This window comes from Bos indicus, chromosome 11 (assembly GCF_029378745.1).
Source record: "Bos indicus isolate NIAB-ARS_2022 breed Sahiwal x Tharparkar chromosome 11, NIAB-ARS_B.indTharparkar_mat_pri_1.0, whole genome shotgun sequence".
NCBI lineage: Eukaryota > Metazoa > Chordata > Mammalia > Artiodactyla > Bovidae > Bos > Bos indicus.
In genome coordinates, this window is record NC_091770.1 from 19,175,224 (window position 1) to 19,202,897 (window position 27,674).

The window sequence follows — 27,674 nt, forward strand, 5'->3', positions numbered from 1 at the left end:
TACCTACTGAGTCTCCCTTGATTTTGCCACTCTAAGTGTGGTTTGAGAACCAGCAGCATCAGGTATCACCTGGGAGCTTGTTAGAGATGCAAACTCTCAGGGTCCACCCGAGACTTACTGAATCAAGCAATTCCTTTGCACATCAACCCTTGAGAAGCACCGCCTAGAGTGATTCCCAGGCATCTTTATTTGTCGAAGCTGCATAAGGAACTCAGATATTTATCCAGGGTTAAAAGACACTGGCCTAATATATTGGTCAACACAAAGCATTCATCTATAAAACTGTACCATGTTGAAGAATACCAAAGCAATTAAGAAAATTGGTAGATTGATTCCTGCAGATACTCTGTCTTACCTTTCCTTCCTCCTCTTCCATCCTCGGTGAGCATAATGCATTGCTCACGCTGAACACTTCATGACCCAGTTCTGTCCCTTTGTACTGACACTGTCATCTTCACATCAGCATGCCTTCATCTTTACGTGAGAAAGCCACTAGGGTCTCAGTGAGCACATGCCCTGAGGGTGAGCCACTGTCATTCAAACATTCTTGGGTGCAAATCAAAACTACAACGAGGTATCATCTGACACTCATCAGAATGGCCATCATCGAAAAATCTACAAGCAATAAATGCTGGAGAGGGTGGAGACAAAAGGGAACCCTCCTGCATTGGTGGGAATGTAAATTGACACAGCCACTGTGGAAAACAGTATGGAGGCGCCTTAAAAATCTGAACATAGGGCTACCACGTGACCAAGCAATCCTACTCCTGGGCATATATCCAGAGAAAACCAGAATTGAAACAGATACACACACCTCAGTGTCCATTGCAGTGCTATTTACAATAGCCAGGACACGGAAGCAACCTAAATCTCCATCAGCAAAGGAATGGATAAAGAAGATCTAGTACATACATGCAATGGAATATTACTCAGCCATAAAAAGGAATGAAACGCTGCCATTTGCAGAGACATGGATGGACACAGAGACTCACTCAGAGTGAAGTCAGAAAAACAAATATTGTATATTAATGCATATATACGGAATCTAGAAAAGTGGTATAGATCATCTTATTTGCAAAGCAGAGATAGAGACACAGACATAGAGAAAAAACATGGGGATATCAAAGAGCAAAGCTGGGGTGGGATGAATTGGGAGTTTGGAGTTGACATATAGAGATTATTGATACTATGTATTAAATTGATAACTAATGAGAATCTGCTGTATAGAGCAGGGAATTCACTGCTTTGTGGTGACCTAAATGGGAAGGAAATCCAAAAAAAGAGGGGATATATGCAAATATATTGCTGATTCACTTTGCTGTACAGCAGAAACTAACACAACATTGTAAAGCAACTGTACTCCAATAAAAATGAATTTTAAACATTTCTTGGAAAAGAGGAGCAAAGTTAACCCCAGTTTCAGCCATTAGGCTGAGTGAAGAGAATGAAGTAAATAAACACTTTGCTTCTTAAAACCTATGAAATCAATGTCTCAATCCTGAACATAGCTCAAGATGTAAGAAATAAGGAGAAAAAAAATGGTCTAGGAAGAACCAAAATAGATGCTACAAAATCCATGTACTCTTGTTTGGCCCTGACTCTAATCAAGTTATTCTTTTCTCTAAATAAAAAAATAAAGGAATTTCATGTAAAAAGGCATATTGAACTACGCTGCTGACATCTGAAAGAAAAAGTTCTCTTCAGGCGTGCTTCTCAAACTTTAATGTGCACGTCAATCACCTGGGGATCTTGCTAAACTGGAATCTGATTCTATATGTCCAGGTGGAGCCTGGGCATTCACATTTTCAGCAAACTGTTGGTGCTGGTGCGCCGCAAGCCCTAAAGAGCACCACTGCCACCTGCTGGCGGCAATTCACATCACAAGCCTGGACCTAGGAAAGAGTGGGAATAGCCCTGTTTGGGAAACATGCCAAGCCATAGAGTAGTTCTGCTGTTCTTTTGCTTGATTCTTGACTTTCAGTCAGTTCAGTTCAGTCGCTAAGTCGTGTCTGATTCATTGCGACCCCATGGACTGCAGCACGCCAGGCTTTCCTATCCATCACCAACTCCCTGAGCTTACTCAAACTACTGTCCATCAAGTCAGTGATACCATCCAACCATCTCATCCTGTCATCCCCTTCTCCTCCTGCTTTCCATCTTTCCCAGCATCAGGGTCTTTTCCAATGAGTCAGTTCTTCACTTCAGGTGGCCAAAGTATTAGAGCTTCAGCATCAGTCCTTCCAATGAATATTCAGGACATCTCCTTTAGGATGGACTGGTTGGATCTCCTTGCTGTCCAAGGGACTCTCAAGAGTCTTCTCCAAAACCACAGTTCAAAAGCATCCATTCTTCAGTGCTCAGCTTTCTTTATAGTCCAACTCTCACATCCATACTTGACTACTGGAAAAACCATAGCTTTGACTAGATGGGTCTTTGTCGGCAATGTCTCTGCTTTTTAATATGCTGCCTAGGTTGGTTATAGCTTTTCTTCCAAGGAGCGACTTTTAATTTCATGGCTGCAGTCACCATCTGCAGTGATTTTGGAGCCCAAGAAAATAAAGTCTCTTGCTGTTTCCACGGTTTCCCCATCTATTTGCCATGAAGTGATGGGACCACATGCCATGATCTTAGATTTCTGAATGTTGAGCTTTAAGCCAACTTTTTCACTCTCCTCTTTCACTTTCATCAAGAGGCTCTCTAGTTCCTCTTCACTTTCTGCCATTAGGGTGGTGTCATCTGCATATCTGAGGTTGTTGATATTTCTCCTGGAAATCTTGATTCCAGCTTGTGCTTCATCCAGCCCAGCATTTCACATGATGTAATCTGCATATAAGTCAAATAAGCAGGGTGACAATATACAGCTTTTACATACTCCTTTCCTGATTTGGAACCAGTCTGTTGTTCCATGTCCAGTTCTAATTGTTGTTTCTTGACCTGCATACAGATTTCTCAGGAGGCAGCTCAGGTGGTCTGGTATTCCCATCTCTTTCAGAATTTTCCATAGTTTGTTGTGATCCACACAGTCAAAGGCTTTGGCATAGTCAGTAAAGAAGAAGTAGATGTTTTTCTGGAACTCTCTTCCTTTTTCAATGATCCAGCGGATGTTGACAATTTGATTTCTGGTTCCTCTGCCTTTTCTAAATCCAGCTTGAACATCTGGAAGTTCTTGGTTCACATACTGTTGAAGCCTTGCTTGGAGGATTTTGAGCATTACTTTGCTAGCATGTGAGATGAGTGCAATTGTGTGATAGTTTGAACATTCTTTGGCATTGCCTTTCTTTGGGATTGGAATGAAAACTGACCTTTTCCAGTCCTGTGGCCACTGCTGAGTTTTCCAAATTTGCTGGCATAATGAGTGCAGCACTTTCACAGCATCATCGTTTAGGATTTGAAATGGCTCAACTGGAATTCCATCACCTCCACTAGCTTTGTTCATAGTGATGCTTCCCAAGGTCCACTTGACTTCTTATTCCAGGATATCTGGCTCTAGGTGAGTGATCACACTGTTGTGGTTATCTGGGTCATGAGAATCTTTTTTGTATAGTTCCTCTGTGTATTGTTGCCACCTCTTCTTAATATCTTCTGCTTCTGCTGTAAGTCATATGTTATAAGTCATACAGTCATAGCAAATACCCTCTTCCAACAACACAAGAGAAGACTCCACACATGGACATCACCAGATGGTCAACACCAAAATCAGGTTGATTATATTCTTTGCAGCCAAAGATAGAGAAGCTCTATACAGTCAGTAAAAACAAGACTGGGAGCTGACTGTGGCTCAGATCATAAACTCCTTATTGCCAAATTCAGACTTAAAGAAAATAGGGAAAACCACTAAACTATTCAGGTATGACCTAAATCAAATCCCTTACGATTATATAGTGGAAGTGACAAACAAATTGAAGGGATTAGATCTGATAGACAGAGTGCCTGAAGAACTGTGGATGGAGGTTCATGACATTGTACAGGAGGCAGGGATCAAGACCATCCCCAAGAAAAAGAAATGCAAAAAGGCAAAATGGTTTCTGAGGAGGCCTTACAAATAGCTGAGAAAAGAAGAGAAGTGAAAGGCAAAGGAGAAAAGGAAAGCTATACCCATTTGAATGCAGAGTTCCAAAGAACAGCAAGAAGAGCTAAGAAAGCCTTCCTCAGTGATCAATGCAAAGAAATAGAGGAAAACAATACAGTAGAAAAGACGAGAGATCTCCTCAAGAAAATTAGAGACACCAAGGGAACATTCTTGACTTTAGTGGCATCTTTAAACTTCACTTCTTGATTTCACTTGCTTCTTCCAATCTTCATCTCAAGGATCATGCTTGGACATAGGCAGTTTGGAGGCAGCAAAGGACAGGGGTAGCCAGCTGAATGAGAAGAGTTGGCAGGCCCCAAACGTCCAGGCAGACAGGGTCTAAAAGCTTACTAGGTCTCCAGTGAGCCCGGGCGCTGATTCCAGACGGAGTGAAGTCAGCCAGGCCCAGAGAGGTCCCTGTCATTACCTACTTCTCCTCTGGTTTTGATTGCCATGCACCACAGCAAGAAAACAAGGCGTTTTTTCAGAACCTTTTCCCTTCACGTCCAGTTCTGTAGTATCACTCTTTACTAAGCATTCCTCAACAGTTCTGTTTAAAAGTGTATCAACTCATGTCCATTTCTTGCTTTCATTAATGTCTATATGTGCTATGTGCTCAGTCTCTCAGTCGTGTCTGACTCTTTTGAAACCCCATGAACTATAGCCCTCCAGGCTCCTCTGTCCATGGAATTCTCCAGGCAGGAATACTGGAGAGGGTAGCCATTCCCTTCTGTAAGGAATCTTCCTGACCCAGGGATCAAACCTGGGTCTCCTGCATTTCAGGCAGATTCTTTACAGTCTGAGCCCACACATTTTCATATACATACATACATAATATATATATTAGGGCTTGCAGGTGGCGCTCGTGGTAGGAAGTGACAACCCACACTAGTATTCTTGCCTGGAGAATCCCATGGACAGAGGAGCCTGGCAGGCTCCAAAGGGGTCGCAAAGTGATCAATACAACTTAGCAACTGAACACAACAGCTGACATGGTCTGAGCTAGGACACCATTCTGAGGGCCTTCTTAGACTTGACTTGGAGGTCTGGCTTTTGAAGTCTGTAATTGTGGCTAATACAGAGAATTCTACAACAACCATGGAAATAAGTACCAGCCCAAGTATCTGTGATCTTGGTGCCCAGTGAAAATGTGCTGTGAATATAAATAAATAAGTATATCTTGCATCTTGCTACTTTTTTTTTTTTTTAACTTTCTTTTCATTGCAATCTCAGGCAGCTCTGGTTGAGGAAGAGGGGAGTGGGCGGTGAATGCAATGAGAGAGGAGCAGAATAACAGAGTCCTTTTCCGCTTCTCAGGCTGCAAAGTTGACTTGTCGTTTTTAATTGATGGGAGCTCGAGCATCGGCAAACGTCGATTCCGAATCCAGAAGCAGTTTCTGACCGACGTCGCCCAGACTCTTGACATTGGCCCCGCTGGCCCACTAATGGGTGTTGTTCAGTATGGGTAAGTGTGGCTCTGAACTAGAAAACCAGGGCATGACCCTCGTTTCATTCTGTGCCAGAAAAGAAAAATATCCATACATCTAGAGCACAGCAGATTCATTCTCTTCCCTGATACAGACATAAATGAGAGAAACTGAAGCAATCCAGATGCCAATGAAGAAATCTGAGGCCTCCAGAAGGAGGAACAGGTTAATCAACACTCGAAAGTAAATGGCATTTGCACTCCTGATTGGTAGAGAGAATATTTGAGGACTAAGAGAGCTGGGTTCAAGTTTTCGCTTAGCCAATAGCAGGCTGTGTGGCCTTGAGCTAAGGCCTTCACTTCTCTCTCAGGCAATTTCCCTTTCAACCCTGACTCCTCGAGTATTAGTTTGAGGGGCTCCTGTGCTACCTTATAGGTGTGTGTGTACTAAGTCATTTCAGTTGTGTCCAACTCTCTGTGACCCCATGGACTATAGCCCGCCAGGCTATAGTCCATTGGATTCTCCAGGCAAGGAGACTGGAGTGGGTAGTCATGCCCTCCTCCAGGGCATCTTCCCAACCCAGAGATTGAATCCAGGGCTCTTATATCTCCTTCACTGGCAAGAGGCTTCTTTACCACTAGCTGGGAAGACCAAAAAGTCTGTAGCAGAGGTCTCACTTGTAGGTGAGATGACCAGAAATCATGGTCCTCTGGGTTGAACTTTCTCCTTTCTCCCGATAACCTGAGGCCTCTGCACTGGTGTGGGGAAGGCTTCCCTGGCAATGGGGAGCACTGCAGGAGGTGGGGGGTGCTGTGGCCCCCAGCAGTCACCTAGCTGACTATCCTCAATTCAGTCTACTCTTCTACATAGGATAGAAATTGAGGGCTCATACTGATGTCCACCCTCAACTTTTCTCTTATTGGGGATAATAAATGAATCTTATTTCACATGCAATAGATTCCACTTTAAAGCAGATTTATAGAAATCAACTAGAAATAAGTAATCAAAAGAGCAAACAAGCTCAAATCTCAAATAATAGGTGGCCTTTTGATCAAGAACCATTAAGGGCAGGATAACTGTCATATTTTCCACAAAGGATCTAGACACAACCTTCATTCCCCAGATCTGTAGCTCAGCCTTGGCCTTGGAAACTAACTTAGGCCTTGGTACCTCTTGCTCAGAAGCCGCAGTTACAGCTTATTTGTGCTTTGTGACAAGTTAAAGAAAAAAAAAAACCTGACAACAGCCAGGAGGTCTCCAGACCCTTCAAACATTTAGAGCAGCACTTTAACCAATGTTGTTATGTCAAATACACTAGGATATTTAGTTTTGAGATCTCCAAAGGCATAAAACTGCTTTGCTTTCACAAGGGCCTATAACATTTGTATTTTTAGAATTAAATTCCATTAACATATATAGCACCACCTTCTATTTCAGTGAAGAAAAATCGCTGAGTTAAGTGGCACTTGTATACAATCCGAGTCAAATATATAAAAATAAACACTTGCTACAAATGTTAATTCTCACTGTCAGATGTTCTGGAACCTTTTATCTTGAAGTAGGAAAATATGTGGTTTGGGCCGTTGTTTTCTTGTATTTCAACACGCCAACCTGTTTTCATTCCTGTTTTTCTTTTTAAAGATAGCAAATGAATAGCAGGCTTCTCTGGGGAGGAAATGTAAGTGTTTTAGTGCAGATGTCCCTGGTCAGTTTATTGAGGGATTTAAAGCTTGGTGTGTCATCTTGCATTAAAAAAATAGCTGCTTTAAAATCTGTGTATACCAAAGTTTATAGGATAATATGAAAATAAGGCAATAAATATGTCAAGGAAAAGAAAAATGACAGGCAGACTGTTTGGTGTGCTGATGGGAACACGGATTAAAGAATAAATGCAGCAAGGTAGGAAAAACAATTCAATAAAGGCTTCTTCCTCTCAAAATAACATTTTCTCCCACTGTGTTCTTAACGTCATCACCATTTACAGGGAAGAGTCTATCTCCACGCTTTCCAATGTCACTTTCTAAAAATACCTTTGCTGTTTGTCCTTTTTTCCCATCCCGGATCCTTATTAATTTAAAGCCCTTAAGGGAAATGTGTCTGTTTTCCTTCACTTTCTGCTCACACAAGCCGATCGATCATCTTCGGCCTCAGGGTGGGGTGGAAAGCACAAGGAACTGGTAACAGGACGTCTTGAATTCACTGGGATTCAAGCCTTTGCTCCACTGGGTGACCTTAGGCAAGTCACTTAGCCTCTCCAGGTAAGAGCTGCCATCGGTGACGTCCGGGGCAGGCGGAGCAGCCGATTTATTAGGGCTCTGCCAGCCCAGATGTTCTGTAATTCAGTGACTGGCTCTGTACTAAGAAGACAGCCAATCAACGGACGTTGGGCGAACCCATTGGAAGCGCCTCCTCTCCCTTCCAGCTTCGGGTTCTGAATAGGTGTGTGAGTGATGAGCAAGGAAACAATGGCCGCACAGAGGTTATACGTCCGTCGGGGAACAAAATCAGCTGGAGAAAAGCGCTAGGAGGGCGTAATGAGGCTGAAGGGGAAATCCACGCACCCAGAAGTAAAAGCTGAAAATGCTTTTATATCTGCCCCGGCTCTCCCGTCCATTCTTTCTCCAGCAAATGGTCTTAGTGTGCAGAGGGGGAGCGTGGGGGGCAGGGAATGGTGAGGGGCAGAGGTCGACGCAGATCTGAAGTCAGTGTTTCTGGAAGAGGCTCACCAGTGTTTGGCTGGCTAGGAAACTGGTCCCCTTTCTGGCCCTTTGGGTTCTCACTGGATTCTAGTACCCATGTCACGACCCGTCACTGGGGATCAGCCCCATTCTCTCAGAATCGCAGTGCAGTGGGGGCCCTAGAAAGCTCGTGCTTCCACCTCCTCATGTTACAGTAAGGAAACAGGCTCTAAAAGGAATGCCCACCCTGCCAGGAACAAGCTCCCAAGGTGAGGCGTAGGCTGGGAAGGAGCTGGCAGAGGTGGGAGGACTCGGAGCTCCCTATTCCTCCTCTCGGGTTTCTCACCCCTATCAGCGCTGCCCGGGTCCACGTGAAAGATTCCCCCAGAACATTCTTTCGCTTGGCTTTCCGTAGAGCTGAGGCAGAACTTAGACTTTTGAGGGATTTAGAAGCCTCATACTATGAACACAAAACAGAAGGCAAATAAGAAATAAAAATATGAGAAGCAGAACAATGGCCTGATGGACAAAATGCAGAGCTTGTTCTGCCTGCTGGTCCTTAAGCATCCTACACAGAGATACTTTGGGTACAGGAGACAGAAACCAGCCCAGGCAAGCAGGTGAAAGGAGAGTGATGTCACAGGATTGGCGGGTCACTGGTCCCCTCCCTCTTTCTTTCCTGCATCTTCTCGGCTCTCTGCTTGTCCTCTGTCCTTCCCCCCAGTGGCCCAGCATCATCCCCTGCCAGGCTCATGGCTTCTGCCCCTTTCTGTAACTTCTCCTTTCACTGGCTGGGTTCCTGCTTCTGGTCCAGGCCAGGGGGAGCTCTTCAGCCCGGGTGGTGCCAACCTTCTCGGTCTCCCACATCCCCTCTCTGCACACGCAGAGGCTTGGAACCCAAGATCGGGTTAACCTTTCAGCAACCACAGCGTTCCTTCCACAGTCATCACGCACCTCCAGTAAGAGTCCACATTCGATACAGACCCAGAGAGGCTGAGTGACTTCCCTAAAAATACACAGCTAATGCTTGGCCACTAGGGAGAAGACAGATATTAAATCTTGGGTTAATCTCTAAGACGTGAAGCCAAATTGACTTCAAAGATTTTGCTTCTCTGCCAAGAAAGCTCCTGATGATTGAAGTTTTCCACCAAACTGAGGACTGAGACCCTGTTGAAGAAAAGGCCAAGGACCAAGCCCTCATTTTGCACACTTGGTCTCATTTTAGAATTAAGCAGCCAACAGGCTTGTGGTTGCGCTTAAGACCAATGGGAACACTAAGAGGCTAGAAGAAAGAATGGCCAGACAAGTAGCTATTCGTTGAACTGTAGCAAACAGAACAGTGAAGCCAAGCAGGTTACATTTTAGCTGCTGCCTGGATCCACAGGTGCTGAATACCCTCTGGACCTTCACTATAATGTTGTCTTCATCCCCAGTTTCAGTACAAATGGAACAGAATTGTACATGTTCTTCTGAACTTTGTAATCTACCCAAGGGTACCAACACTGGAAAACAAGCTATCGAATAAAGCAAAATATTGGTTGTTCTTCATTTCAAAATGAAATCCTTTTCTTTGCCCATGGTTCTCTGACAGGTGTCCTGTGTTTTAGCTCAAAGTTGGGCTGCATTTCCTTACTTTACTTCTCAGCCCACCCAACTCAGCCCAGACTGAACACCCTCAGTCACATTCAGCTGAGCCTCCCTTCCTGCCCCCCAAAGCAGGGAGCTCAGAGGCTCTCCTGGACCGGCTGAGCCGTCCAGTGTGGGGCATCCAGAGTCAGGAGAAGAAACCAGGGGTTGGGTGTGGTGCGATGGGCGGAATAATGGCTGCGAAGCTCCCCATGTCTGACTCCCTGGAATCCACGGCTGTGATAACTCACTGAGGCAACAACCTTCCTGGCTGTGTGGAATCAATTCACTGGTTTCCCATGCAACAGCAAAAACTGGCTTCATAAGGAGACCTATCATTTCCAGCAATGTATCAGAAGCAGAAATCTCTATTATAAGAAACATTTTGGCCCTTTTTTCATGCAACTTGAGAGGGAAACAGAAACGTAAACAGAATGAGCCTCACAGCCAAGACCGACTGAGCAGATGGCTGCTGCGTGTTCAAAACCCGATGTTATACTCATTAGGTCCAGCGTGGAGCCCCCACCAAGATATTCCATCAGAGCCGGAGGGGCTTGGAGGTGTGATTAAAGTCAAGGACCCTGAGACGGGAGACTGTCCTGGATGCCCAGGTGTCCCAGTCTAATCACTTGGGTGCTTAAAAGCAGAGAACCCTTCCCGGCTATTATCCACTGAGGGAGATGTGACTATGGAAGAGGCTCAGAAAGATGCGACGGCTGGCTCTGAAGGTGGAGGAGAGGAACACTAATCAAGAAACACGTGCTGGAAAAGACCAGGCAATGATGGTCTCCGAGACCCTTTCAAAGGGAGCGTGGCTCTGCTGGGGAGACCCCCCGTGGGCTGCTGACCTCCAGAGCTGTAAACTGGTGAGTGTGTTGGTTCAGCCACTAAGTTTGCAACAGAAATAGGCAACTGCTACACCTGGCAAGGAGGACCCTTCTGTCACATTTTCTTGAGTTTGCACAAAGGTGTGAGAGGGTTTGGGGTACGAGCCCCCACAGGAGGGGGCCTGGGAGATGCTTGGCACCACAGGACCCCAGGACAGGAAGGGGCTGCCTGGTCCCGACGTCACCAGGGGAGCTTTTAGAAATGCTGATGCCTGGGCGCTATCTCAGACCTATTAACCTGGAATTTGGCAAATACCCAGAAGCTAGTATGTTAATCTGTAGCCAAGGTGAGAATCACTAACCCCCAGGGAGGGGAAGGGACAGCTTGGCTTCCCTGGAAAGAGGGTGGCACCTGGCAGAGCTCGGGTCTCTCCAACCCCTGCCCCGTCCACTCCTCGAGCCCTCCGTCTACACTGCCTGTAGAGGAAGCGACAGGACCCAGAACAGCTGCCTGTCTCCCCAGAAGGGCTCTCCAGGGCCTAGGGGCACTTGCAAAGACCTCTAGGCCCCTCTTCTTTCAAGGCAGGTGAACTCTGAGCCACACGCCTCAGGGACACACACTCAAGGCTGACTGAGCTGGGAATACAGTTTACACAAGGATCTGATGCTTTTCTGTTCCCACCACACAGTTCTTCCAGGGGGACAGAGGAAACAAAGACTGCCCTTGTCTCATGCCCTCTCTCCTTGGATGGGTTCTCCTTGACCCTGCATTGCACATCACCAGGGCTTCTCTGGGGGCCCCCCATCCATGCCATGCTGAGATTATTCTCCCTAGATCCTTGGACCATTCTGCTAGAGAAGCAGACGGCCACTCTTGTGCACATTAGAACTACTTGGGGAACACTGAAAAATCCCAATGCCCAAACCAAACTGGGGTGTGCTGTTATCTGGTGACCCCTGTGCCCCAGGACCCTCCCGTCTCCCCCCCAGGTCACCAGCCTAGGGCTTCAGGAGCTCCATTCTCCTTCCTCTCTGCCTTTCTCGCACCTTCTGCAGATTTATTTATTTTCCCGCATTCCCCATATCACTGGCAGCCCCACTGCTTATGTTCTTGATTCTTACAGCATTCTCTAAGACAGAGGTCCCCAACCTCCGGGCCATGGACCACTCCTTCCTGTCAGATCAGCGGTGGCATCAGATTAGAAATAAAGCACACGATAACGGTAATGTGCTTGGATCATCTAAAGCCATTCTCCCCTGTGAAGACACTGCCACTCACACATGATACACAGTGTCATGTGCGTGAGACACAGCCTCTCATGAGGCTGTGAGAAAGGCAGAACCTCAGGCCGCACATCCAATCCACAGAATCCATATTTTTAAAAGATCCCAGGTGACCGGATGCACAACTGGGTTTGGGAAGCACCAGACACTGTCTGTTGTCAAGACCTTCTATGTCCCTGCACTTATCAAGCCGGGCAGTATAACAGACAGCAAGCTGGAGAGCCTCCTGGCTCTAGAGTAGTTCTCAGATCAGCAGAGTACACACCCATGTTTCCTCCAGCAGGAAGATGCTTGCAGGTTAACTTTCTATTTTTTTGGTGGTGGGTGGAATTATTGTTGCTAATTACACACACACACACACACACACAAATACTCCTCTAAACACAAAATTTGATTATAAGACTCTGCTCCAAATCTCTGACCCTAGGAAATGTGAGAAAGGCCAGTGTCCTTTCAAAAGGGGCTAGTTGTGCTAAGTCCCTCAGCAGGTTGGCCTGGGCCCCTGCATTGACCATAGCTGCTCAGTCCTTTAAGGGGAGAGACAGAATCATTTCACTCTGAGCTGAGTAATGCCCTCAAGGGACAAGTCCGTCACCCAACCTACAGCCACCTTAGGCAACCAGGGTTATCCCGGAACATCCTCCTGAGTTCACAGGCGTGGTTCAACTCAGTGACTAACTCCAGAAATCATCACACTTTTAGCATTACGAAAATTAAAAGGCTAAGGATAGTCAATAGAATGAGCTGGGCTCCAACAGTACGTGAACTGAGAAATTCTAGATGTTCAAGCTGGATTTAGAGAAGGCAGAGGAACCAGAAATCAAATCGCCAACATCTGCTGGATCATCGTAAAAGCAAGAGAATTCCAGAAAAACATCTACTTCTGCTTCATTGACTACACTAAAGCCTTTGACTGTGTGGATCACAACCAACTGTCAAAAATCTTAAAGAGATGGGAATACCAGATCACCTGACCTGCCTCCTGAGAAATCTGTATGCAGGTCAAGAAGCAACATTTAGAACCAGACATGGAACAACAGACTGATTCCAAATTGGGAAAGGAGTATGTCAAGGCTATATATTGTCACCCTACTTATTTAACTTATATGCAGAGTACATCATGTGAAATGCCAGGCTGGATGAAGCACAACCTGAAATCAAGATTGCCGGGAGCAATATCAATAACCTCAGATACTCAGATGGCACCACCCTTATCACAGAAAGCGAAGAGGAACTAAAGAGACTCTTGATGAAAGTGAAAGAGGAGGGTGAAAAGCTGGCTTAAAACTCAACATTCAGAGAACGAAGATCATGGCATCCAGTCCCATCACTTCATTGGCAAATAGATGGGAAAACAATGCAAACAGTAAGAGACTTTATTTTGGGGGGCTCCAAAATCACTGCAGATGGTGACTGCAACTATGAAATTAAAAGACGCTTGCTCCTTGGAAGAAAAGCTATGACTAACCTAGACAGCATATTAAAAAAGCAGAGAGATTACTTTGCTGACAAAGGTCCATCTAGTCAAAGCTATGGTTTTTCCAGTAGTCATGTATGGATATGAGAGATGGACCATAAAGAAAGCTGAGCGCTGAAGAATTGATGCTTTTGAACTGTGGTGTTGAAGAAGACTCTTGAGAGTCCCTTGGACTGCAAGGAAATCAAACCAGTCAATCCTAAAGGAAATCAGTCCTGAATATTCATTGGCAGGACTGATGCTGAAGCTCCAATACTTTGGCCACCTGATGTAAAGAACTGACTCATTAGAAAAGACCCTGATGCTGGGAAAGATGGAAGGCAGGAGGAGAAGGGATGACAGAGGATGAGATGGCTGGATGGCATCACTGACTCAATGGACATGTTTGAGCAAGCTCTGGGAGTTGGTGATGGACAGGGAAGCCTGGCATTCTGCAGTCCATGGGGTTGCAAGGAGTTGGACATGACTGAGCGATTGAACTGAAGGATAATCAGGTTATTCTATTGTAACCTTAAAGTGATGATGCCTTGGAGGAAACAGTTTTCAAATGTTCTTTCTAAAGGGACTATGATTAGTTAATGTGTTTCTACTGCATCAAAATTCATTTGAGAGGCTCACTCCATGTGACTGGGGTGAATCAATAGACAAGGAATTTAACCAAATGGGAACCTTAGGACTGAAAGGGCCTCAGAAGTCCTCTAAAATCCAGGGCTCCCCAAACTTTCCCGAGGATGAGATTCACCTGGATCAGCTTGTTTAAAAAAATCCCCAGCCCAGACATACTGAGTTTCTGCCTCGGGGAGACCTGATTAAACCTGTGGAGTTTAACAGGGTGCCTCAAGTAAGGCTTGTCATCAGGGAGATCTGGGAATACTGACGCACCATCCAGCGCTCTGCCCCCAGGCTCCAGCCTCCCTTGGAATCACTTGCGCCACCTCCAACGGGCATTCATTCTTCTCACACACTTGCAAGATAGTCCTTTCCTATTGCATGAATTAGTCCTTTCTGTGAACAGTCAAATGCTGGCTCCCTGTCATTTCTCTTTATTAGTCTTAAATCCTCTTTCAAACATAAAACAATTTGATGTTTTCTTCTTGTGCTATAAACCTCTTTATTTTCTTCTCTTACTTTCAAAGGAAATCCTTAATATCCACTGAGGGAAACAAATGTGTTTTCCCTTGATGAGATCTTCTAACAAAATTACAAATTAAAATATTGCTTACATAAAAATATAGTGGCATATCTCTTTGAACTTTTTAAGTAATCTTCAGCTCTGAAAAAGGAACCAGGTAAAGGTGTAGGGCCACAAGTCCCCAGAAAGGACATATACACCCATGCGCTCTGAAACTGAGAGTGGTCAGAGTCTGCAGGTTAGCGACTTATCACTCATTCCTATAATTTAATTACATTACATTTTAACAAAGATTTATTGAGTGTTTACCACGCTCTAAGCGCTATGCCATTTGCAGGGCATACTAATGTAAAATTCATCTAAGTGGTTTGATTATATTTGCCTGTTAGTCCCTTGGTGGATGAGCTCTGCGGTTTTGCTCCTAATGGTAATTTTAGCAATTGGAAAGAGTTTCAGCAGTCTTCTGATCCAACCTTTCAATTCATTAAAAATAAATAAATAACTGTGATAGAGATTCTGTTCTTTGGGACTTTACCAGCTAGTGAGGGAGGTGATATTTTTAACAGAAACAACATTAAATAAAATGAAAAGCATCTATTCATTGGGTATATGAATAGCTCATCTGTCTGCTTCTGAAGATAGATTCATCCACCTCCAGGATGTAACAGGGGGAGAGAGTGATGAGTGTGGGGCTCAGAGGGGGGTGTTCACTTCTACCCAGGATGGTCTAAGAGAGGAAAGGACATTTGAGATTCCCCCCTCCTTCCCTCCTTTCCATAATTCTCTATTACCTGCTGTATGCTAAGCACCAGGGAGAGGAAATACTGAACATAGCGCTTATTCTCAAATAGGTTATAGTCAACCTTCATGATTTGGGTGTTCCATATCTGCAAATTCACCTACTTGCTAAAATGTGCCTGCATCTCCAAAATCTACACTCCTGGTACTTTGACAGTCATCTGCGGATGTGCACTGAGAAGGAAGGAGGCATACAACATCCCCCGCTGAGGTCAAACAAGGCAATGCTCTGCCTTGTTCCAACTCGTGCTGTAAACAAGTGTCCTTTTCACAGTCTACTTAGCACCACACTTTCCAGCTATTCATTGATGATTTCATAATTTTAATGGCCCCAAGTGTAGCGCTGAAGTGCCATCCAGTGTTCTCAGCACAAGAAGGCTGTGACGTGCTTCAGGAGAAACCGCAAATGTTAGATAAATTTCCTTCAGGCAATCTATGCTGTTGGTCATGAGTTCAATGTTAATGAACTGATGATCCAATATATTCAGCAAAAAAAAGAAAAAGGAAATTCATTTATCTGTATGTGAATCTGCTCCAGAAACTGCTAAAATAACTAATGGAAAAGTGGCTGAACTTACGAATTCATGAAATGATGACTACTTTTTTTTTAAGTACGATGGATAGCCATTATGAAGCTGAGAGCCAAAACAAATCTACGCAGCATGACCCAGGGTCAGGTTTAAAACGTTAAACCCTTTCGGCTAGTGTTTCATGACACAGAAAATGTGCATATAATTAATTAGTGTAAGAAACATTAAACTGGGCACCTTGAAACAGAAACATACATTAAAACAAGTTTATATGCTGACCTATTGATGAAAATATGACCAGAGGCCCACAGGAATCCAACCCTCTATTTTCCCTAGGAACAATGGCTCAGCAACCTGCTACCGTGATGTTTGCAACAACTTTATAGAACATAACTACTGCGGATAACAAGGCCTGACAGTAGATGTAATATGGGAAATGGGTGATCCATCACTCTACAAAGTTATCAACATTCAGACAGCCTCATGAACAGGGCTCTGGGAGATCAGTATAGATATGACTAGGTGACTAGCTTCCACATTTAATCTTTTTTCTGTAAAAACTTAAGAAAAATCTATGTTTTTGCTTTTGAAATTATTTGTCTATGAGCAACACAATTTATGGTCAGCTATGATTTCTTCACAATTGTCAGACACACTCAGGAAATCTTTCAAAGTGAGAAAAATCTAGTCCCCCAATCATTTTCGAATGTAATTAGAGTTCTAAGAGTTAAAATTTTTATAGTTAATGGGGTGTCTAGAACATTATGTTTGGTAGACAAATACATAGTTATTATTGTCAATATCAATTTTGCAAATTTCTGTTTTGTAGCTAATGATACTTTGTTGTTGTTTTGATTTTTTTTTTCAGCCCCTGAAAAGTTCATATTCTTTGGTTACCAAAGGTAGATCCAGGCTTTGGGGACTCTGAAGCTTATATAGTTTGGGGATTCTTTTTGGAAAAAGAACCCAAAATTACAAATATGAAGAGGTATCATTAGCATGCAGGTTAATCCACCTCTGACAGGCTCTTAGCACCTGTAGGGTAAGACATCCTCTGGACAGTCCACTGTGGTGCAGGAAGACCAGGTAGGAGGCTGTAGGAATAGTTCAGGAAAAAGAAGATCCAAGTCCAAACTTGAGTGGGCGAGGGGTGGGGGGGTGAAAGGATGCGAGAGTCACAAGAGATATTTGAGAGGTTGATCTGACAGGACCTGGTATTTGATGAGGACATTATCAGAGGGTATCAAAAATGCATACCGTGGGGATGACTTGATGAGTCAGAAGAAGGACTGCAGAAGGGGATGTGGGTGGTTTGATGGAGCAGGTATGGAAGAGCATTGAAGCAAGCACAGGTTCTTTTGTAGTTCAGGGCCCCGTGTGACCTTAAAGGTCGCACCTGCATGAGGTCCTGCCAGGCACGGACCATCAGTGCTTCGGGAGATGTGATTTCACCACACATCCCCACTTCATCCTGGGTGTGACCACTCACATCCATCCCACAGAGCCCTCGTCCCTGCCAGCACACCATCTACATGATGATGAAAGATTCCACACTCCCTCCCTGCTCAGCAGCTCCCAAGCCTGTTACCTAAAGAAAAAGACTCCTTTCTAGAGAAGGGCTCTCCTTCTGTTTCTCCACTGAATTCACTCTAACTCCTCTCCAGCTAACCTTTGTCAGGCTTTAGTAAAACAGATGTTGACCTTCCAGGTAAGATTTGAATACTCTCACGAAGTCACAGGAGTCACAGAATGAGAAAGACAAAACCATGGGTTCTCCTTGACGCAACCGTTGACATGCAGTTCCAGTGCTGGGGTACCGGGGTGGGGTGAGGGGCAAGGGGCTATCAACTGAGACTCTCTTCCTGGATAGGAGGGTCTGGGGCAGCCTGGGCACATCCTGATGTTTGCAAAATCCCACTTGACAACAGTCCTGCTCTTTAGCAACATGAACACGATGGTCTTTATTTTTATCTCGATGAGGAAACTGAGGCCCAGAGAAGTCAAATGACTTCCCAAGGTCACGAACGTAGGAAACAGCACAGTTAAAACCAGAACCCACACCTCGTGAGCCCTGAAATGAACCAGTTTTTTTCTACACACCCTGCCGAGGACCCAGTCCTCCCGTCTCACCAACAGTTCTTTGGGGCATTGTATAACACCAGCTTAAGGTTTCAAAGCAGCTTCCATTCTATTTGTATATAAAACAACTCTGATTTCTGCTTTGCTCCAAGGGTAATAATTTTCCTGCTAATTTTTACTTCTTGTTCTGAATCTTCAGAGACAATCCTGCTACCCAATTTAATCTCAAGACTCACATGAATTCCCAGGACGTGAAGGCAGCCATAGAGAAGATTTCTCAGAGAGGAGGGTTGTCTAATGCAGGTACATGTCTAATGTCTGTCTAATGTCCAATCCAGATTCAGACCTTCTTGCTACTATGGTTCTCCTTCTATGTGGTCGTCTGCTAGCATCCTAGATAGAAAAAGGAAAAATCCAAATAATCCGTTAAGAAATGACTCACAGAATATCTGTATCTTTCCTAAAGCATTACCGTGGACTGGGGGCAAAAATCATTATTACACTCATGCTGGAGAGTTCTTAGCAGGCCTGTTTCCTCAGGATAGCAGTTTTCTTTAGGACAAACAGCACTACTGTTACGACTACCATTACAGGTCTACAAGTCATCAACTATCTTTGTGTTTCGTGAAAAAGAAATTTTTAATGAAAATAAAATTTGGGCTTCCCTGGTGGCTCAGTGGTAAAGAATGTGCCTTCCAATGCAGGAGACATGGGTTGAGTCCACAGCTGAGCCTGTGTGCCACAACTATGGAGCCCGTGCCTAGAGCCCATGCTCTGCAGCAAGAGAACCCACTACGATGAGAAGCCCGAGCACAGCTAGAGAACAGCCTAGGCAGCAACGAAGACTCAGCACAGCCAAATAATAAATAAATAAATAAAATTTAAAAATAAATCAAATCTGTAGCTGGCTCCATTCAGGAAGCTTCACAGTGCTCCTTGGGAATTTTTCTCTAATCAGCTCCTGTTACAGTGATAACCGTGCAGAGACATGGTCTTTGTTTCCAGCTGTGTCTCCTGTGACATCTGAGCCTTCCTGGTGGTGATGGGGTGGAGTGGGAGTGGAGCACAAAAATCCCAAGGTCAAAATCTAGTCTTTAGTGGGGCAGGTGCAAAAACTCCATTTTATCAGTTCCCCAGAGGTGAGTAGGAATTAGAAGTAGTTTCACACTAACCAAGTTCAAAGGTCACTAGTGAGCCCATGCCAGTATACCAATTTATAAATGGTAGTCTGATTCTGGGCTTCCCTGGTGGCACAGAGGTAAAGAATCTGCCCGCAATGCGGGAGACAGGTTCGATTCCTGGGTGAGGAAGATCCCCTGGAGAAAAGAATGGCTAACCACTCCAGTATTCTTGCCTGGAGAATTCCATGGACAGAGGAGCCTGGTGGGGTACAGTCTGTATTTGGGGCACTGGGAGGACTGCCCACTCCTGGGGGACCCTGTCTGGACCATCACAATCCAGGGAAATGGAGATGTGAGCCATGTTGCTTGCCATGGAATGTGCACAGGAAATACAGCTATCTTTGAAGGAGCTTCTTCAAAATTACAGTACATCTGATTTATTACTTCCCTCCCCACTTCAATGTATATCTATATAGACCAGTGCATTGGTATCTAGCAAATGAAGAGCCTTTGATCTCTGAACAATTCTAAATAAGCACCATCCAAGTCCCTTGGATCTGAGACCCCAAATCGGATATTGCCTCATCACAAACATGACAGAGTTGATGTCTGATTTGTTTTCAATTTGATACTTAGATCACTGAAATTCCAGTAAGGTATCAGGAGTAAAACTCTAAAACTTCAGAAGACATCCTATGTCCTTGATGGGATTAGAGAGGTGTCTTAATAAAATCAGTGTATGTTTTTTCAGTAGGTAACATGTTCTATATCTGCCCTGTATTGATGGGGGTTTGAGTTTAGAGAACAGAACCCATGCCAGCTGATTTAAGCAGAAAGGGATTTATTTCAGGGTATGAAATGGTTTTGAGAATTAGAAGAAACGTACTCTAGGCTGTTTTCAAAGATGGCTTCCAAAGGCTTCCTGCTGATCCAGGACCTCCAAGGAGCCATGCCTCTTCCAAGACCAGAAAATTGCTTTCTCAATTCTACCACTGCAGCCTCTTTAGGAATCTGCTTCAGCCAGGAAGCCATGCTGATCGGAAACTTCTGCTACAACTACCAGCTCCAAAAACATGCCTTGCTTGCTCCATTCACAGCCACAAAATACATGCTTTGCACCCTACCTTCTCAACATCAAGGAAGCTGGTCACTAATCATGGCCACCTCTGCTAACACTACCCTGGAAAAGTCAAACACTCTACAGACTTGGCTATAGAAATAGCAGAATCAAAAGTACAACCTCTACCCCATGTTCATCTTCTAAACCTCATGTGCATATCATTTCATGAAACTAAAACACATCCAGAACTCCAGCTGCAAGGAAATCTCAACAATGCAATTTTCAGATTTCTAGCCTCTGCTTTCAAGACACACTAGAAGGCTAATGGAACACGCATTGAGTGCAAATTGACTGTGGCCTCCAGATTTAAGACTGGGTGAGGTCAAGGTGATCTTCTGAGGGCTCCCTGTGCTCTGTCTACAGGCAGCTAACAGTAAACCAGAGGGGACTGCTGGGTGCCTTGGGCCTTGAAGGAAATCAGCTCTGGCTGTTAATGCAGTTCTCTGAGGTTTTCACACAGCCAGCTCACATGGGTTCTCCAAGACACTTCTCTAGCAACCAAGAATGTAACCATTTGATCCTTTCATTTGACAGATAAGATTGTACTAGTCAGTGATGCCAGGATGCTGGTCAAAACCAAAGAAGCCTTGAGTATAATGTTATAACCCTAATGTCTTAAGAAGGTAGCTCTTAACTCTTATTTAGATTGAGGATCCCTTTGAAAGCTATGGCTTTTGTGCCTAAATACTCATATACACAAAATTCAGTTATTTCAGTTCAGTCACTCAGTCGTGTCCAACTCTTTGCAACCCCATGGACCGCAGCACGCCACGCCTCCCTGTCTATCACCAACTCCAAGAGTCTACCCAAACCCATGTCCATTGAGTCGGTGATGCCATCCAACCACCTCATCCTCTGTCATCCCCTTCTCCTCCTGCTATCAATCTTTCCCAGCATCAGGATCTTTTCAAATGAGTCAGCTCTTCACATCAGGTGGCCAAAGTATTGGAGTTTCAGCTTCAACATCAATGAACACCCAGGACTGATCTCCTTTAGGATGGATTGGTTGGATCTCCTTGCAGTCCAAGGGACTCTCAAGAGTCTTCTCCAACACCACACTTCAAAAGCATCAATTCTTCAGTGCTCAGCTTTCTTCACGGTCCAACTCTCACATCCATACATGACCACTGGAAAACCCATAGCCTTGACTAGATGGACCTTTGTTGACAAAGTAATGTCTCTGCTTTTTATTTTTTTATTTTTTTTTTTGTCTCTGCTTTTTAATATGCTGTCTAGGTTGGTCATAACTTTTCTTCCAACAAAGTAAGCGTCTTTTAATTTCATGGCTGCAATCACCATCTGCAGTGATTTTGGAGCCCTCAAGAATAAAGTCAGCCACTGTTTCCACTGTTTACCCATCTATTTGCCATGAAGTGATGGGACCAGATGCCATGATCTTAGTTTTCTGAAGGTTGAGTTTTAAGCCAACTTTTTCACTCTCCTCTTTCACTTTCATCAAGAGGCTCATTAGTTCTTCTTCACATTCTGCCATAATGGTGGTGTCATCTGCATATCTGAGGTTATTGATATTTCTACCGGCAATCTTGATTCCAGCTTGTGCTTCTTCCAGCCCAGCATTTCTCATCTTGTACTCTGCATATAAGTTAAATAAACAGGGTGACAATATACAGCCTTGACGTACTCCTTTTCCTATTTGGAACCAGTCTGTTGTTCCATGTCCAGTTCTAACTGTTGCTTCCTGATCTGCATACAGGTTTCTCAAAAGGCAGGTCAGGTGGTCTGGTATTCCCATCTCTTTCAGAATTTTCCACATGTTATTGTGATCCACACAGTCAAAGGCTTTGGCATAGTCAATAAAGCAGAAATAGATGTTTTTCTGGAACTCTATTGCTTTTTCCATGATCCAGCAGATGTTGGCAATTGGATCTCTGGTTCCTCTGCCTTTTCTAAAACCAGCTTGAACATCTGGAAGTTCTTGGTTCACAAATTGCTGAAGACTGGCTAGGAGAATTTTGAGCATTACTTTACTAGCGTGTGAGATGAGTGCAATTGTGCAGTAGTTTGAGCATTCTTTGGCATTGCCCTTCTTTGGGATTGGAATGAAAACTGACCTTTTCCAGTCCTGTGGCCACTGCTGAGTTTTCCAAATTTGCTGGCATATTGAATGCAGCACTTTCACAGCATCATCCTTTAGGATTTGAAAGAGCTCAACTGGAATTTCATCACCTCCACTAGTTTTGTTCGTAGTGTTGCCTCCTAAGGCCCACTTGACTTCACATTCTAGGATGTGTGGCTCTAGGTAAGTGATCAAACCATCGTGATTATCTGGATCATGAAGATCTTTTTTGTACAGTTCTTCTGTGTATTCTTGCCACTTCTTCTTAATATCTTCTTCTTCTGTTAGGTCCATACCATTTCTGTCTTTTATTGAGCCCATCTTTGCATGAAATGTTCCCTTGTATCTTTAATTTTCTTGAAGAGATCTCTAGTCTTTCCCATTCTATTGTTTTCCTCTATTTCTTTGCATTGATCACTGAGGAAGGCTTTCTTATCTCTCCTTGCTATTCTTTGGAACTCTGCATTCAAATGGATATATCTTTCCTTTTCTCCTTTGCTTTTCGCTTCTCTTCTTTTCACAGCTATTTGTAAGGCTTCTTCAGACAGCCATTTTGCTTTTTTGCATTTCTTTTTCTTGGGGATGGTCTTGCTCCCTATCTCCTGAACAATGTCACGAACCTCCGTCCATAGTTCATCAGGCACTCTGTCTATCAGATCAAGTTCCTTAAATCTATTTCTCACTTCCACTGTATAAGCATATGGGATTTGATTTAGGTCATACCTGAATACTCTAGTGGTTTTCCCTACTTTCTTCAATTAAGTCTGAATTTGGCAATAAGGAGTTCGTGATCTGAGCCACAGTCAGCTCCAGGTCTTGTTTTTGCTGCCTGTAATGAGCTTCTCCATCTTTGGCTGCAAAGAATATAATCAATCTGATTTCAGTGTTGGCCATCTGCTGATGTCCATGTGTAGAGTCTTCTCTTGTGTTGTTGGAAGAGGGTGTTTGCTATGACCAGTGCATTCTCTTGGCAAAACTCTATTAGCCTTTGCCCTGCTTCATTCTGTATTCCAAGGCCAAATTTGCCTGTTACTCCAGGTGTTTCATAACTTCCTACTTTTGCATTCAAGTCCCCTATAATGAAAAGGACATCTTTTTTGGGCGTTAGTTCTAAAAGGTCTTGTAGGTCTTCATAGAACCATTCGACTTCAGCTTCTTCAGCATTAGTGGTCGGGGCATAGACTTGGATTACTGTGATATTGAATGGTTTGCCTCGGAAACGAACAGAGATCATTCTGTCATTTTTGAGATTGCAACCAAGTACTACATTTTAGACTCTTGTTGACTATGATGGCTACTCCATTTCTTCTAAGGGATTCCTGCCCACAGTAGTAGATATAATAGTCATCTGAGTTAAATTCCCCCATTCCAGTCCATCTTAGTTCACTGATTGCTAGAATGTCGATGTTCACTCTTACCATCTCCTGTTTGACCACTTCCAATTTGCCTTGATTCGTGAATATAACATTCCAGGTTCCTATGCAATATGGCTCTTTACAGCATCAGACCCTGCTTCTATCACCAGTCACATCCACAATTGGGTATTATTTTTGCTTTGGCTCTAGATACAAAATACTGTGTATAAATTCCAGGGATTTGTGGGTCCATAGAGGCCAGGTTACGAGCCCTCCCTTTGGGGCTATCAGTCATCCCAGTTTGCCCAAGGGCATATGGGACTTTCAGTGCTAAACCTGGGAAAGTCCCAGAAAACTGGTATAGTTTCTCACCCTCCTTGATTCCAAAACTCTCCTGAGGCCCTAGACAAATGTGAAGTATATGCTTGAGAAAGGTATGCTGGGAAGCTACGTCATCCCTCCCAACTGCTGCTCTCAGTTGAGGCAGGCTGTCATCATGGAAACCTAGGCCCAGCAGTCTGGAGTGACCTATCCAGGCCCACATGGCCAGTAGAAAGCGCAGCTAGGTAGAACACATCTCTCAGTTCTTAGTGGGTGTGGTGCCTTCCAGGCCAGCCAGACCTGTGCCTCTAGTGGAAATGACACAAGATTCCATTGAATCCAGAATACACCCTTCCACACCTGGAGTGTCGGGCTCACCGCAAGCCCTCAAAGCCCAAGGAGAAGGCTACCCCACACTTTTGGAAATGGCTCAGGGGCTTACTGAGGTCAGCTCCAGCACCCAGGCAGAGAACGGACACTATTGTTCCCATGAAAAGCTTTTCTCACCTGCGTGCTGGTCTCAAAAACTTTTTATTCTTTTTTAATTTTTAAAATTGAAGTATTGTTTATGTACAGTATTGTGTTAGGTTCAGGTGTACAGCAAAGTGATTCTTTTTTTTTTTTCAGATTATTTTCCATTAGGGGTTATTACAAGATATTGAATATTGTTCTCTGTGTTTTACAGTAAATCTTTGGTGTTATCTGTTTTATGTATAGTAATTTGCATCTGTTAACCCAGTACTCCTAATTTATTCCCCCCCCATTTCTTCCTTGGTAACCACGTGTTTGTTTTCTATGAGTCTGTTTCTATTTTGTATATACAGTCACTTATACTAATTTTCAGATTCCACATATGTGTTATCAAAGAATATCTGTCTTTCTCTGTCAGACTTACTTCACTTAGTATGATAATTTCTAAGTCCCTCCATGTTATTGCAAATGGTATAAAACCTTTTTAAAACAAGAGGAAATTAGAAGTTGAAGCTCAAAATGAAGCTGGGGAGGGAAATGGCTAGTGCTATAGGTTCCATAATATTGTGAATGTACTTAACACCACTGAACTGTACACCCAAAGCTAGTTAACATGATTAAAAAAAGAAAACAAGCCAATAAGGGAGGGAATGGATATTTTTCTGCACCTCTTTATGCTGCTCTCATCTGTTCCATAATCACTCCAAGCAAGAGTTTTCTTTTCCTTCCAGGCCGGGCCATCTCCTTTGTGACCAAGAACTTCTTTTCCAAATTTAATGGAAACAGAGGTGGTGCCCCCAATGTGGCTGTGGTGATGGTGGACGGCTGGCCCACGGACAAGGTGGAGGAGGCCTCAAGGTTGGCGAGAGAGTCAGGCGTCAACATTTTCTTCATCACCATTGAAGGTGCCTCTGAAAATGAGAAGCAGTACATGCTGGAGCCCAACTTTGCAAACAAGGTACGTTTGCCAACAAGGTATGCCTTCTACGTAAGGTATGCAAGTGGGAAACCCACCCAATAAAAGAATGCCCCACACTTCACACAGCTGTAGCAGCCATCCAGGCTGTGTCTCCTGTGTTTTCCAAATGGATGTTAAGCTCGTTTCTAGGCAGAAGGGCCTCCAGTGAGAGACTAGTGAGTCTGGAACCTGGAGTTACCCTCTCAAAGCAACACCCAACAACCCACCACGTACCTGGTGAACTGAGGTCTGGCATCAGCACCTTGGGAGGAGCAGGGTCCCCAAAGCCTCACATCAGAGGCTCCCCTGAGTGCCTCTCATAGCCCCAAAGGACCTCAAACTGGGCAGCCCAGCAAGTCTTCACATGAGCACACACATGGGCGCACATGTACCACAAGTCAACTAATCTGATAGACAAGACAAGGAAAGGTACTAAACCACATCAGGGAGCGCAGGCTTTCAAACTCAGCTGCCCCTGAGTTCCACAGAGATGCCCAACAGGACACGGAGGCAGGACAGGTGGGAATCTAGGCCTATTCCCCCAGTGCAGCTCACTTTGTGTATGCTTTATACGGTAGACCCCACATAAACCTTTCTCCAGAGACAGGACCCCAGGTTTAAAAAGGAGAGGAGGAGGACAGGAGGGGGGATGCCCCCAGTGTTAGCAGCCTGTCTCCAGATCTACTGGGGCTCAGCTCCCTGCACAGATCCTGCACTTCGTCATCATTCTTATCTCCATTAACCTCTAGGACACAGTGTGGTTCTTACTTCACTTGCTCCCTCCTCTTTTCTGTCTTGTACCTGAAGCATAGACTTCCTTGGCTCTCTCCTCTGTGCTCACTAGTTTTTCTCCCTCCAGACCCTCTCCCAGGGCCACAGCTTCAGCCTTCACTCACAAGCAGTAACACATTGTCTCCCGCCGTGCTTTCTCTGGAGCTCAGTAGCCATCTGTTTCAAGCTGATAGACTAGTCTCCACCTGATGACCTGAAGAACCTTAAATCCTACACGCAACATGCCAAGTGCCTCATCTTCCCCACTCAAATTCCTTCTTCCTCCGGACTGTGCATTGGCCCCACAGCTGTCCCAGACACCCGGAGTTACGCCAGAACAACTTGTCAGCTCCCATGTCATGTAGCTCACATCTGCCCAGTCTTTCCCATGCCCAGTGCCACCTCCCCGGTTCAAGCGAGTATTGATACTTTACATGTCTTCTTTCTCCCTTCTGGATCTCCCCAGTTTAGATTTCACAATGCATCTCATGCTTTTTCCCAGTCCCACAGGGTCCTTGCTCCAAATCCTTCTCCATTCAGTTACTCCTGAGGTTTTCTGGAGGGTGGTCTTAACCCAGCTCCCTAGCTCCAGCCACCCAGTGTCCTGCCCATGCCAGCACCACGCTCTCTCCTGTTATGACTCACTCAGACTGCCTGGTGGGGATCCTTGCCCCCCATCCATTGGCTAGAACTCAACTCAGCCTCGACACCCATCTCATATGGCACCTAAGCCATGGAAAGTTTTGTGAACCCCATTAGGTTTTTACAAACCAATTAAAGTACATTTCCCAGGACATTTTAAAGTCATTTCTTGTTTTCAAATAATGTTTTAATTATACACCTTCATCAGCAGCCAGCAGGTCTGTGATTCTCTCTGTGACCTCTTGAGAGGCAATGGCAAGGGAAATGGTCACTTCCAGGAGCACACCAACCAGGTTGCTCAATGTGTATTTGCAGGCACCTTGAGTTTTTTCTGGAACATGCTTGGGCACAAGTAAACATTCATTTGCCTGGAGGCAGGGCTGTCCAGGGGACAGAGCTGGGGTTCTGAGGGCAGAGAGATTTGAGTTGTGACCTCAAGGATGTCACTTCACAACTGGCCCTCAGTTTGTTCCTTCATGACAAGTGGGTTAGAATTCCACCCTGTAGGGTTAAGGTGGGCAGAGGGTGGGTAGTGAAATGATGTTAAGAATGTCTAGTTGGGTGCCGGACACAGATGTGGAACCCCCTTCTTGCTGGATGCAGGTCTGCCCCCTAACCAGTTCTTAAGCTTCCTCTCCTGTGTGCCTTTTGTTTTCCCAATCAGAACAAAAGCTTTCTTTAATCCTCATGGGTTGGTGCCCACCAATGCCAGCCTTATGGCTAGCTGCCAGTACAAACCAAGGGGCCTGGAGGGGCATAAATATGAAGCTTAAACCAGAAATTCCCCTCTCCCGGTGGATTTGCTTGACTGATGGTTCTCCATGAAAGCAGAGACCTGGCTGAGGGTGGGGGAATGGGTCAGAGATAACCAGAGGGGCCTCTGCCCTGAGAGCACCTGACTGGGTGAACCG

At 44.6% G+C, this 27,674-nt stretch overlaps 1 protein-coding gene across 2 annotated transcripts in view; it reads left to right on the forward strand.

Moving 5' to 3' along the window:
* The window catches only part of VIT (vitrin), a 124,922-nt gene that overhangs the window by 91,246 nt on the left and 6,002 nt on the right, over positions 1-27,674 (forward strand). For both annotated transcript variants that reach the window (XM_019970008.2, XM_019970009.2), the window contains 3 exons: positions 5,387-5,534; positions 18,127-18,230; positions 25,124-25,350. In XM_019970008.2, coding sequence (XP_019825567.2) covers positions 5,387-5,534; positions 18,127-18,230; positions 25,124-25,350 — 479 coding nt within the window. The remainder of the gene's footprint in view (positions 1-5,386; positions 5,535-18,126; positions 18,231-25,123; positions 25,351-27,674) is intronic.